The sequence below is a fragment of the Patella vulgata genome, chromosome 5 (genome assembly GCF_932274485.2).
Source record: "Patella vulgata chromosome 5, xgPatVulg1.2, whole genome shotgun sequence".
Lineage (NCBI taxonomy): Eukaryota > Metazoa > Mollusca > Gastropoda > Patellidae > Patella > Patella vulgata.
In genome coordinates this window covers 3,080,057-3,093,485 of record NC_065883.2, presented here as the reverse complement: position 1 = coordinate 3,093,485, position 13,429 = coordinate 3,080,057, and the positions used below count along the sequence as shown (strand labels likewise).

Genomic DNA, 13,429 nt, shown 5'->3' with positions numbered 1-13,429 from the left:
AAAGATGAATGTAAAAAGGTTTATTACAAAAAAAAGATGAATGTAAAAATGTTATTTATTACAAAAATAGATAAATGTAAAACTGTTGTTTATTACAAAAATAGATAAATGTAAAAATGTTGTTTATATGGATATAGATGAATGTAAAAATGTTGTTTACTGGTATAGATAAATGTAAAAAAAATTGTTTTTTTTATAGATAAATGTAAATATGTTGTTTATTACAGATATAGATGAATGTAAAACTGTTACGATGAATAACTGTACTGATGGTGAATATTGTTCCAACATACCTGGTGGTTTCACCTGTAATTGTAAAGCTATGTATAAACGAAATTCAGCCAATAAATGCGAAAAAGGTTAGTATAAATCACATCATTTACCTAAATTTAGTGTTCAATATTCCCCATCTTATAGGGGGGTTGGATGGAGTCAACTGGCATGATTTCGATTCCCTGGTTGTACGTGACAAGGAGTAGGGTTGCCTGTTACCTCCACTGCTAAAGACCCCTACACGTCAGCGAATTATTGAAATGAAATTAAACCATATGTTAGTCCCGAAATGACATAGTTTGTGTCGAGTGTACATTAAACCCCATCTCTCTCTCTCCCCATCTTATATAGAAGGCTTGATCTTGCTTGAACTCCGTACATCTTATTCATCACTTCATGTAATATTCTATATTTTCTTGAATATAGTGGGCAATATTTCTTAAATATAGCGTGTAATATTACCTGTACATTGTGTACAGTAATTACCTGCCTAATTACCTGTCTACCTGTCCTACAGTATTACTGTCTACCTGTATTACCTGTCTAACTGTCCTACAGTATTATCTGTCTATAGCTACCTGTCCCACAGTATTACCTGTCCAGCAATATTACCTGTCTACCTGTCTTTCAATATTAGGCAACACAAATAAAATAACTTGTTTCTCGGGCACCGCCCGCACGCAAAATTGGTTGCGCGTGCAGTCTATTTATTAGTCTTGATGAAAAAAAATAAATATGTAACGCCCGCCCGCACATCGACAAGCAAGTCGTAAAAAAAATATCCCGCATGTACCTACATCCGCCATACATGTATATCTATTCAAATGTATTAAAACTGATTCAGATGAACATGCTGTCTTTTTTATCCGAACAATGGCGAAGTTTGGCAGATTTGCCTTTTTTATTGATATCGAAAGAACCTCCATTTTGTATCACGTGATATTAATTACCTCCCCTGATAAACTAGAATTTGATTCGTGTTAAAAGTCATTGGCGACAATATTTCAATCATTCGATCGTAATCGGCTCATTATTGCCGGCTTCAGTCGGTCCTTGTTTGGAAAATCCTATTGATAAAATAATGAACCGTAGAACAGGTTAATTAATTATAGCTAAGAATACGATACGATGACGATAGTCGTCATAATGCATACCTTAGAATCTGGGTCATTATTAGCACATTTACGGTAGTTTCGATAATCCGGAAAATAATAATTGGATTACCGATTTGATGGTTTTACTGACCAGTTGTTAGTTAGATTTAAATAGTCATTCAATATAAACACCGGATAGAACACCGAATATCCTGAGAAACACACCGAATATCCCAAGAAACAGTATTTCCGGCAATCTCCAATACCGATGACACGGTGTGACATGCATTGGTTGGAATTCGGTAAATAATTATAAATAAACCGGCGATACTAGATTTAGTTTTAAATACTGTTTACCATGATAATTATTTTTGATACACCTGGTGAAAGAGGCTTAGTTTTTAAAAATATTGTTGTCTTTATGGAGGGCTATTACATAGTCGTATGGAATTTTATTTTAAACCAATTTCAATTATGTGAATTAAATATGGAAAATTATTTTCCTTTCAGTCAGTGTTCAGTCTCAGTGTTTTAGTAGACTTGATTTTGGGTTTATGTTTTAAGTATGTACAATAAAGTTGAATATAACGGAAAGCAAAAACGTAAACAAGTAATGACTTTCTCATTTAAAAAAAAAAAAAAAGAAAGACCGCCCTCCCGCCCCAACAATTTTCAGCAATAGCCAAATTTTATTTTGCACCATCAATGAGTAAAAAAAAAAAAGAAACCGCCCTCCCTCCCTACAGTTTCAGCTGTCAGTTGCCCGAGAAACAAGACATTTATTTTGTGTGGCCTTACCTGTCTACCTGTCCTACAGTATTACCTGTCTTACAATATTACCTGTCTTACAATATTACCTGTCCCAAGTATTACTTGTTTACCTGTCCTATAATATTACCTACCTATCTACAGTATTTGTAAAAGTTTGTATTTAAAGTAGCCAATAAAATGCTTTGATTTGAGTTAAGGCCAATGAAAGAAAAATATCTGTTTTTGCACCATAGCTGACTGACCTTATTTCTTGAGCTAAAAAAGGCTTTTTTTGGTGCCCAAGTAACTGTACACACAAGTATTATTTTTTTTGCCCTAAACTAAAATTTAGAATTAGGTTAAATTGAACCGTTATATGATTACTAGTGATGATATAATTTCTATTTTCGGGAACTAGGAAACCGTAAACATAAGCATTATATTTTCTTTTGCCCTAAACTAAAATTTAGAACCGTTATATAATTAGTGATGATATAATTTAATGAATCATGTTTGTTTATTTATTAGTGGCTGCCATATTTGGTGGAACATTCGTATTTGATTCAGTGCCCGGAGTACAGAAATGGATGCCTGAACTTGAAGACAAAACCTCCGAAGAGTTTAAGAATTTGGCTTCAACAGTTGAAACCGAAGTATGTTGTGCATCTTATAGTTTTAATCCAAAACTACACTAACAAGGGTCATTAGACCTCCTCTAACCACCCTAACTGGGCTCCTTAGACCCCTCAAACTGCGTTAACAAGGCTCCTTAGACCCCTCAAACTGCTTCTTACACCTCCTCAAACCACCCTAACAATTCTCCTTACACCTCCTCAAACCGCCCTAATTAGGGTTCTTAGACCTCCTCAAACGACCATAACCATGCTCCTTAGACCAGCACAAACTGCCCTAATTAGGCTCCTTACACTGCCACAAACTGACTAAGCTCCTGGACCACAACTTACACCTCCTTAAACCACACTGACTAGGCTCCTTAAACCCCCTCAAACCACAACTAGACTCCTTAGACCTCCATAAATTGCTTGAATCAGATGAACAGTTGTGGCCAGATTAAGACACATGGTTTCCCTGGCAATTATTGTTTGAAAGTTGTGTTAGCTCAGGTTGGGGGGGGGGGGTCTAATGAATCTGCAGTAGATCCTACAACCTGTTATCTGCGCAAATCATGTGTTAAATCGGACATTTGTATGTGACCAGGAATAGGGAGAGGGGATTTACATAAGTCTGTGGAACCACGGTGGCTAAGCGGGTAAGATGTTGGCTCGCTAGCCTGGAGGTCACTTCTTCGACCCCTGCATTGGCAGAGAAAGTTCATCAGGATTTTCCGATGCAGTAGTGCAGGACGGAGGGCCTGACAAGAACAGCTGTCTAGTCATTCGGATGGTCAATAAACTGAGGTCCAGTGTACACAAGGACAGATTTGAGAATGTGCATAGGCAAATTATTGAAATTAGAAATATAGCAGGTTTTAGGCTCAGAATAACCTAGTTACAGAATAACCTAGCTACAGAATAACCTAGTTACAGAATAACCTAGTTACAGAATAACCTAGTTACATTACTGTTGATGTTTTTGGCAACTGTAATGATCTAGCTCTAGCTGGCCAGTCAACTTTGGCTTGGGGTCGTGGGTTCTACAACTGGTTTGAGATTAGGATGTGAGATAGGGAAACCAGTTTCCTCCCCCAGCATGGGGGTTGGATGGTAGAATGGTTAGCGGTTTGCCTTGAATCATAAAATCTCAAGTACAGTTACCAGAACACAATGATGAAGTGAATCTTGATCTTAAGAGTGGATGTTAACCTCTCTCTCTCTCTCTCTCTCTCTCTCTCTCTCTCTCCTCTCCCCACAGCGAAGACCCTGGCACATGGTTTGGGAATCGTCCAATCTCCAATTAAGTGATCAATGGAGGATGTTACATACTTTGTTTTTAATATTTTCAGGTAACGACAGCAATAGATAGTTCTAATAAACTGAAAGACCATCTTTTGAATGTAATGGTTATAAGATTTTATGAATACAACACAAGGTAAGCTATTGCTTATGTTTCAAACGATATCTTCCTTCTGACTTTCTGAGGTGAAGGGATGTTCGAGGGGTTGAGTGATTTAACACATCCACTTTAACCCTTTACCGGTTGCCGTCAAAATGACGTCATGACATCCAGTGGTCAGGTTAAATAAAGGCTAAAGTGAAATATTTTGTATGCCTATTTCAATCGACTACTGCCTGATAATTATAAGTGATAGACTCTTGACACCAATAAAAAAGTTGCTGGGGATAAGTTGATCTATAATTTGCAAATCATTCTAAATCCTTTTCATCAGAAATATCACCTTAGAATCGATGTCATCGATATAATCCGAGTCGGAATCATTCATATGCATTTCAACCACTTTGAGAATCTTTAACCTTCCTGATATCGTTAAATTATGTTTTTTGTCAAAAAATGTTGAATAAAGACATGTTTTTCTCAATGCCCTTAACAATGGTTAGCACGTGCGCGCTGTATCATACGGTCTGTTATTGAGTCAACTGCCACAGTTTCGATTCCCCAGTTGTACGTGACAAGGAGTAGGGTCGCTTGTCCAACCTCATGGGTTTTCTCTGGGTCCTCCGGTTTCCTCCCACAGCCAAAGACCCCTACGCACAAGCGAATTATTGAAATAAAATTGAACCAGGTGTTAGTCCCGAAATGACCTAGTTCATCTCTCTCTCTCTTGTAATTTTACGTTTTTTTTTTTTAATTATTAGTTCAAGGAGGAAACGAGCCACTGAGTCAGCAGTTAAAATAGAAGCAAATTATGAAATATCATTTAGCCAACCAATCGCTGTGTCCGATTTACATAATTCCATTAATTCAGGTTTTACGTGTAGTGGTGACAGCTGTAGTTTTGGTTCACTCATTGGGGTGTCCAAAAATGGTTCCATGGTACAAGGTAAGCAAAATGAAATGAAATGGGGTTTAAAGTTCTACTGTTCTGCTCCTACTGGGCTACATCTTCAATAAAAGGCTTGATCTCGCTTTAACTACGTACATCTTATCAAGCCCTTCACGTAATGCCCTGCATATTTTGGCACTAATTTCAATTGGGTACAAGCCCAGCTTGGGAGCCAATCAGATTCCTCAATCATCGCGTATACCAAGTCTCGCGCTTTCAAGCTAAAATGTCTACCTGTGATAATCGAGTTGCAAAGTTCAAGGTTCGTTCAATGTCAAGGTTTCCGTAGAGGCCGCTAGGTCACAACCTCTGATTGGACACTACTGTTCATGTGTCTGTAGATGTCACAACCTACAATTTGGACACTACTGTTCATGTGTCTGTAGATAACGTGGCTATAAGTTCGAGAATTGTGAAGTAATCTAGCAACGTCCAGATGTTGTAAAACTCGCAGTCGTTGCTTCAGGAATATGACTGGGTTAAGGAAGACGGGCAGATGCCATGCATTTTGCTATCAGGTAAATTTTGCCCAGACAGCAGCGCTATAGCCTTTTCTTATTATGAATTCCAACTGTCAGGGGATCTTTTATGTGCACTCCAATGTATGCACTATTATTTTAGTGGATTTTATCTAAAATGCTCAAAATCGTTTTGTGAAACTCATCTATCTTAAGTTTGGATGAAATTTTAATTTAAGACAATTTTAAGGAGATTTAGGTTTTTGTGAAACAGGTCCCAGGTCAATATTTACCAAGAAAACAACAGGATAAATGAATAATTGATATTTTTAGTCCTGCTGAGGTCGAGGAAATAAAATAAAACTGTCTTATGACACGATATTGATGTGGATCAAAATAAGGACAAAAACAATTTAAGAGTGTTTGTGTGGATAATGTGTCACAGTGATAATTTTGAGTGATAGGTTATTTAGGGGGTACTTGATTGAACGTTCCAGAATTGAATTCTCTCAATCCCCCAAAATAATGACAATCAAGTGAAAAGGGTAATTTCGAGCTATAACGCATGTGCCGAGCGCATGAAAAGTATCCCATCCAATCATGATAGCTGAAACATATTAGTTGTGCTTAATAAAGTCACGATTCTACTCACACCACCTCAGTTGTCGGGACTGACAGAACTGTGACAGGACTGAATTTCATTTCACTCGATTCTGTCAATTCAGGACGTTCTGGACTGACAATCGAGCATCCAACATCTGAACCGACAAAAAAACATAAAACATAAAAAAGGACATGAGATACGTCGATTCAGCATCTCGTGATTCAATACGCGAATCGTGAGAAGACGAATTGTGATACATCGATTCAAGGATATATCGTGCCAGCACTATAGAACATCAGATGCCACTTCTAGTGTGATGATGTCAAATTGATAACACAGTATGTGTTGTCTTGTATGAGACAGGGTATGCTTACTCTTTCTGGAACACCTAATACCACTTGACATCATCTAGCTGTCAGTAGTGATGGGTATCATGTATGAGACAGGGTATGCTTATTCTTTCTAGAACACCCGTTACCACTTGATATCATCTAGCTATAGGTAGTGATGGGTATCATGTATGAGACAGGGTATGCTTATTCTTTCTAGAACACCTGACGTCACTTGATATCATCTAGCTGTCAGTAGTGATGGGTATCATTTATGAGACAGGGTATGCTTATTCTTTCTAGAACACCTGACGTCACTTGATATCATCTAGCTACAGGTAGTGAAGGGTATCATGTGTGAGACAGGGTATGCTTACTCTTTCTGGAACACCTGACGTCAGTTGATATTCCCTAGCTACAGGTTGGGATTGGTATCATGTATGATACAGGGTATGCTTATTCTTTCTAGAACACCTAATACCACTTGATATCATCTAGCTATATGTAGTGATGGGTATCATGTATGAGACAGGGTATGCTTACTCTTTCTGGAAAACCTGATACCACTTGATATCATCTAGCTACAGGTTGTGATGGGTATCATGTATGAGACGGTATGCTTATTCTTTCTAGAACACCTAATACCACTTGATATATAGCTATATGTAGTGAAGGGTATCATGTATGAGACAGGGTATGCTTACTCTTGCTGGAACACCTGACACCACTTCTCATATGTGTGGTTTATTTATATTTCAGATGAATATGATTTATGTGCCGAAGACTTTAACAATAATTGTCACAAGTCATCGACCACCTGTCAAACATTAAATGGAACTTTCACCTGTGCCTGTCGTCCTGGTTACAAGCCGTGGGATCTAGCTGCTAATACGTGTGAAGGTACAATATTTTCTTCATTTGACTCTATTATGGGACTAACATGTATTTTCATTATAATCATTTGCTTGTGGTCAAACCAGGTCATTTCGGGACTAACATATAGATCATATAGGACCTGGAAAAACTGGAGAAAACCCATGAGGTTGGACAGGCGACCCTACTCCTTGTCACGCAAAACCGGGCATTCGAAACCACGCCAGTTGACTCAATGACAGACCTTATGATACAGCACGCACATGCTCACCATTCGGCCATCCAACCCCCCCCCCCCCACACATGTTAGATGAATAATAATGAGTATTTTGTATATTTTATCTGCTGAGTAATTTGTATATTTTCTATGATGAGTATTTTGTATATAAGACAATGCTGAGTATTTTGTATATAAGACAATGCTGAGTATTTTGTATATAGATAATGCAGAGTATTCTGTATATTTTCTATGATGACCAATGTTGAGTATTTTGTATATTTTGTATATAGATAATGCCGAGTATTTTGTATATTTTCTATGATTAACAATGTTGAGTATTTTGTATATTTTCTATATAGATAATGATGAGTATTGTGTATATTTTGTATATAGATATTGATGAATGTATGGGTAGTGATGGTAACGAGACTAGTATTAAGATGTTATGTGGTGATGAAGGTATCAGGTGTGTCAATCAACCAGGTACATATACCTGTGATTGTAGAGGTCAATACGAATATGACATGACAACCAAAAAATGTACATGTAAGTATAAAGCTATAATATCACAAAGTCCAGTCTGATTAAAATACATGACCTACACTGATCTGACTGGTTGTAGTGGGAGGTAAAGAGAGAGAGAGAGATGGGGTTTAACGTCCACTCGACACAAACTAGGGACTAACATATGGTTTGATTTTATTTACATAATTCGCTTGTGCGTAGGGGTCTTTAGCAGTGGGAGGAAACCGGAGGACCCGGAGAAAACCCACGAGGTTGGACAGGCGACCCTACTCCTTGCCACGTACAAACGGGGATTCGAAACCACACCAGTCGACTCAATTACAGACTTTATGATACAGCGCGCGCACGCTAACCATTCAGCCATCCAACCCCCCTAGTGGGAGGTAGCATCAGGTTTCATACAATCGGCCTTTGACCCTATGACATCAGACATTTGATTAACCAATCAGTGTTGATGTTTCCATAACTTGCAGTAACAGACCATTTCATTGGCTAATCTCTCACATCATCCAGAATGCGGGTTATATAACTCTTGCAGATCCTAGTGTAGTACATTGGTCGAGAAAGTTCATCGGGATATTCCGACGTGGTTTCCCCTTGTCGGTGGTGCAGAAGGGAGGGCCTGACAAGGACAGCTGTCTAGTCCTTCGTTTGAGACGAAAAATCGAGGTCCCGTGTATACAACGGAATGCACTTAAAACATCCCTTGGCAGTTGGAATTCGATATAAGAGTAGGCGATAGTGCCGCTGCCCAGGCAAAATTTCCCCTCATAGGACACTTTACTGTCGTATGCCTGTCTTCATTAGCCCAGTATAGGAGCGAACAGTAGGACATTAAACCCCATTTCATTTCATTTCTTAGTGTAGTAAAGACAAGTAAACGAAATTTTGAACTATAAAAAAACAAGTGTCGAAATGTCCTAGAGTGGGTGTTAAACCCATCTCTCTCTCTCTCAAACTAGGTCATTTTGCGTCTAACAATTTTATTTCAATAATTCGCTTGCGCGTCTGGGTCTTTAGCAGTGGGAGGAAACCAAAGGACCCGGAGAAAACCCATGAGGTTGGACAGGCGACCCTACTCCTTGCACTACAATGACAGACCTTATGATACAACACACGTGCTAACCATATGGCCATCCAAACCCCTGGATGATGTTAAAATACATGTATTTATTTTTCAGTGGTGGATTATTGTAAAAGTAGTCCATGTAAAAACGATGCTACATGTGTCAATGTGCGAGCGGAGACGAATTACGCATGCAAGTAAGTTAAAGTAGTCCTTTAATCAAATTATATATATATATCACAACTAATATATGGTGGGACCTGACTGGTATGACAAGTACAATGTATGGACTAGAAACCGACCAGGACGTCATCACCATCTGTCCATCGATGCACAATTGTCCAACGAACATACATGCCAGGTTTCATGTCCATTGTACTTGAATAAGCGGATCCTTCGGCTTTTTATGAACAACGTCGTCCCAAAGAAGAACAAGAAGATAAGTATCACTTGCAGATGGATTTGTAGTCCATAAGTCATATCCTATGAGAAATGATAGGTTGTTACGGATGGTTTTAGTGAAATGATGGTTGAACTAAATTACTATTTATAATGTTTACAGATGTACATATGGTTATACAGGCCAGAACTGTCAGGAAGAAGATCTAGAAGCAATGAGTGAGTCATTATCTATAACAGTAAACCTAACCTAACCCTACCCTATCAACTCACATTCTTAACCTAACCCAACCCTATCAACTCACATTCTAAACCCAACCCAACCCTATCAACTCACATTCTAAACCTAACCCAGCCCTCTCAACTCACATTCTAAACCTAACCCAACCCTATTCAATCACATTCTAAACCTAACACAATCCTATCGACTCACATTCTAAACCTAAGTCAATCCCATCGACTCACATTCTAAACCTAACCCAACTCTATTGACTCACTTTCTAAACCTATCACAACCCTATTGACTCACATTCTTAACATAACACAACCCTATCGACTCATTGGTTCCCCCTTGTTAATGATGCAGGACGGAGGGCCTGACAAGGACAGCTGTCTAGTCGTTCGGATGGTACGAAAAACTGAGATCCCGTGTACACATTAGCGTGTACATAAAAGATCCCTTGGCAGTTGGAATTCGATATAAGAGTAGGCCGTAGTGCTTCTGTCCGGACAAAATTTCTCTCATAGCACACTGTATGGCATATGCCCGTCTTCATTAGCCCATTTTGGAGCAGAACAGTAGGACGTTAAACCCCATTTTATTTCATTTCAATTCCTATCGACTCACATTCTAAACCTATCACAACCCTATCCAGTCACATTCTAAACCTAATCCAACCCTATTGACTCACATTCTCAACCTACCCCAACCCTATTCAATCACATTCTAAACCTAACCCACCCCTATCATGCAACTCACCTTCTAAACTAAACACAGCCCTATCAACTCGCATTTTAATCCTAACCCAGTCATATTAACTCACATTCTAACCCAACTCTATCAACTCTTTATCAACTCAAATTCTAAACCTAACCCAGCCCTAGCAACTCACATTCTAAACCTAACCCAACTCTAACAAATTGCATTCTAACCCTAATCCAACTCTATCAACTCACATTCTAAACCCAACTCTATCAACTCACATTCTAAACCTAACCCAACCATTTCAGTGCATAACCTTAGTTTGTTACAGAAGGAAAATGAATATTGTTTGGACAGAGGTTAATTTTAGAGATTTGAGTTTCACAATATTGTAGTTTGCAAGGGATTACATTCCCTCAGATGACGCTCAGTACCAAATATATTATTTTATGATGATCAACTTGATGTGGATTGATAATAAACCACCTGGAAACCCTTCTCTGTAAACCCCCAGTATGTATTGTAGTTTGCAAGGGTTGCACCTGGGGATGAATGATATCTTCGAAGGTGAACAAGTATTAGGAAGAAGCTAGACACGTCGGTGAAGTATTAAAAGGATGTATCTCGGGACATTAGTCAAATACACTTTTTTGCATTTTTAAAATCTCCCAATTGATATACACATTTCTGTCTAAGATGTATATCTCTACGCCAATTAGGACTGTTCTGGTTATCATGTGCCCAAATGTTGTATCTTGATTTGTGGAAATTTTGAAATGCAAAAGGTTCTATTTCTTAATCTTTAGAAATTCTTAGATTCACCCTTTTGACACTTCACTGACGTAGTATAGCCTTTTATGATTTACTTATTTCAGACAATTCAAAACTTACTCAAGGTTGTATATTTCTACAGTTTTATTGACCTTATTTTAACTTTCAAATCTTAGCTGGCTGGTCCTAGTGAACCCTGCACTATATTTTGAAAGTAGAAGTCACTTGCGTATTTTTTTATTTAATTTTTGCAATGAAAGAAAGAGGATTTAGGTCTATTTTTAGCTGTGGTAATTCAGGGTGTTATGTACAAGCAGGGTAGGCTTAATTACTCTTTCAAGAAGTTCTTATTTAGCTATAAGTATTGATACCACTTTTAGAACACTTAATAACACTCCTCAATATGAGAGCGTGAGAGATAAATGGATAAACTAGGTCATTTTGGGACTAAGATATGGTTCAATTTTATTTCAATAATTTGCTGACGCATAGGGGTCTTTAGCAGTGGGAGGAAACCGGACAAATCACACGAGGTTGGACAGGCGACCCTATTCCTTGTCATGTACAACCAGAGAATCGAAAGCACACCATTTGACAATGACAGATCTGATAATACAACACGCACACTCTAACCATTCGGCCATCCAAACCCCCTACTTCTTAATACGGTGAGCTATTAGTGGTAACATACAGGACAGAATATACTTTATATTTCTAGAACCCCTGATATCACTTCTCAAGTAGTGATGGATGTCATATACAGGGCAGAGTATACTTTATATTTCTAGGAATATTTGTAGGAATATTACTGACATAAATCTGAATACCGTACGGGATTTAAATAGGGAATTTTTTGCTACGTATGAATTTGAATGTTTTGTTGACACATTATTTTTAATTGTTGTCTGAAACCGCCTGCTTAAATAATGATCAGAGTTTTGTCCCTTTGGTTTTGGTAAAAATGTCTGACAAGAAAAATATTGAAATCCCAACACTGGTGTTATGTACAGGACAGTATTTGCTTACTGGTTTCTAGAACATCTCATATCACTTCTTATCGGAGGAGTTCATATAGTCACAAAAATTTTAACTACAGGGTGTATATGTTTCTTTTTTCTAGAAACACCTGATATCATTTACATAGAGTAGTTTTTATTACATTATTGTAGTTTTAATGGTGTTTTTATGCTCTCACATTTAGCTTGAATGCATATTGTTGTCACGTATGTCTGTTGGTCCGTCTACACTTGTTGCGAAGGCAGTGGAGTCCACATGTTTAAACCGATTTACATCAAACTTATTATATTCATGACTAAGATGAATTCAAAAGTGAATTAACAGCAGAATTATTGTCCTTAACTAGGGCATAAAGAGGTCAGAGCTCAGAACAATGTTTAAAGAATCTGAGAGTGCCACACTAAGAATCCCTTGCAAACTACAATATTGTGAAAGTTGAATAGGGATATAAGTCCAAAAATGAATCGACTCCGTTCAATATTTAGAAAATTTTATCAATCTATGCTCTCTATCAATCTTTATTTGTTGTGAACCAAATTGATGGGCCTATTTTAAATCTGATTGATTTCAAACTATGAGGTTATCAAGTGTTGTTATAGAACCTAGTCTTTCGTAATAACTACCAGGTTTAGTATTATTTAAAGATACATTAAGGGAGATTCGAGAACGAGTTGGCAGTTCTTACTATAATAGTTAAAAACCAGATAACGTAAAGGCGATTTGCTGAAAATTTCATTCAAATTAATCCACTATGAACCGAGAATTAAGCAATTGCAATTTCTGCCTAGCCTCGATCATCATTTAAATAATCAATCTGAGTTTATATTAACATGAATTCGACCATGAAAAATTGATTTTTTCTGATAAAAAAAAGAAAATCAAGCATTATATTAATTTAAGTTTAACTTCACACCCTGTATCTGTAAATTAAATGATGTTTTTTATTTCAGGACAGCGAACGATTATTATAGCCGTATCTGTTACGTTGGGTTTACTGTGTTTGCTGCTGCTTATTGCCCTTTGCGTTGTTTGTGCGTAAGTATACGATGACATGCTTTACATTGGAGACAATTCTCCGTAATACTGTTTATAACTGGTTGACATTTTGACTAGGATTCTCTTGTGTTTATTACTGGTTGACATTTCGACTCGGATTCTCCAGTGTT

The 13,429-nt window shown here is 37.6% G+C and overlaps 1 protein-coding gene across 3 annotated transcripts in view; it reads left to right on the top strand.

The window, feature by feature from the left end:
• LOC126821014 (mucin-like protein) overlaps positions 1-13,429 on the top strand; it is a 94,804-nt gene that overhangs the window by 70,484 nt on the left and 10,891 nt on the right. For 2 of the 3 annotated variants that reach the window (XM_056101501.1, XM_056101500.1), the window contains exons 27-35: positions 228-359; positions 2,646-2,770; positions 4,081-4,166; positions 4,892-5,076; positions 7,230-7,370; positions 7,957-8,109; positions 9,270-9,351; positions 9,717-9,772; positions 13,214-13,298. In XM_056101501.1, coding sequence (XP_055957476.1) covers positions 228-359; positions 2,646-2,770; positions 4,081-4,166; positions 4,892-5,076; positions 7,230-7,370; positions 7,957-8,109; positions 9,270-9,351; positions 9,717-9,772; positions 13,214-13,298 — 1,045 coding nt within the window. Of the gene's footprint in view, positions 1-227; positions 360-2,645; positions 2,771-4,080; positions 4,167-4,891; positions 5,077-7,229; positions 7,371-7,956; positions 8,110-9,269; positions 9,352-9,716; positions 9,773-11,350; positions 11,372-13,213; positions 13,299-13,429 lie in introns of all 3 variants that reach the window. The other variant, XM_056101502.1, reaches the window with a different exon arrangement.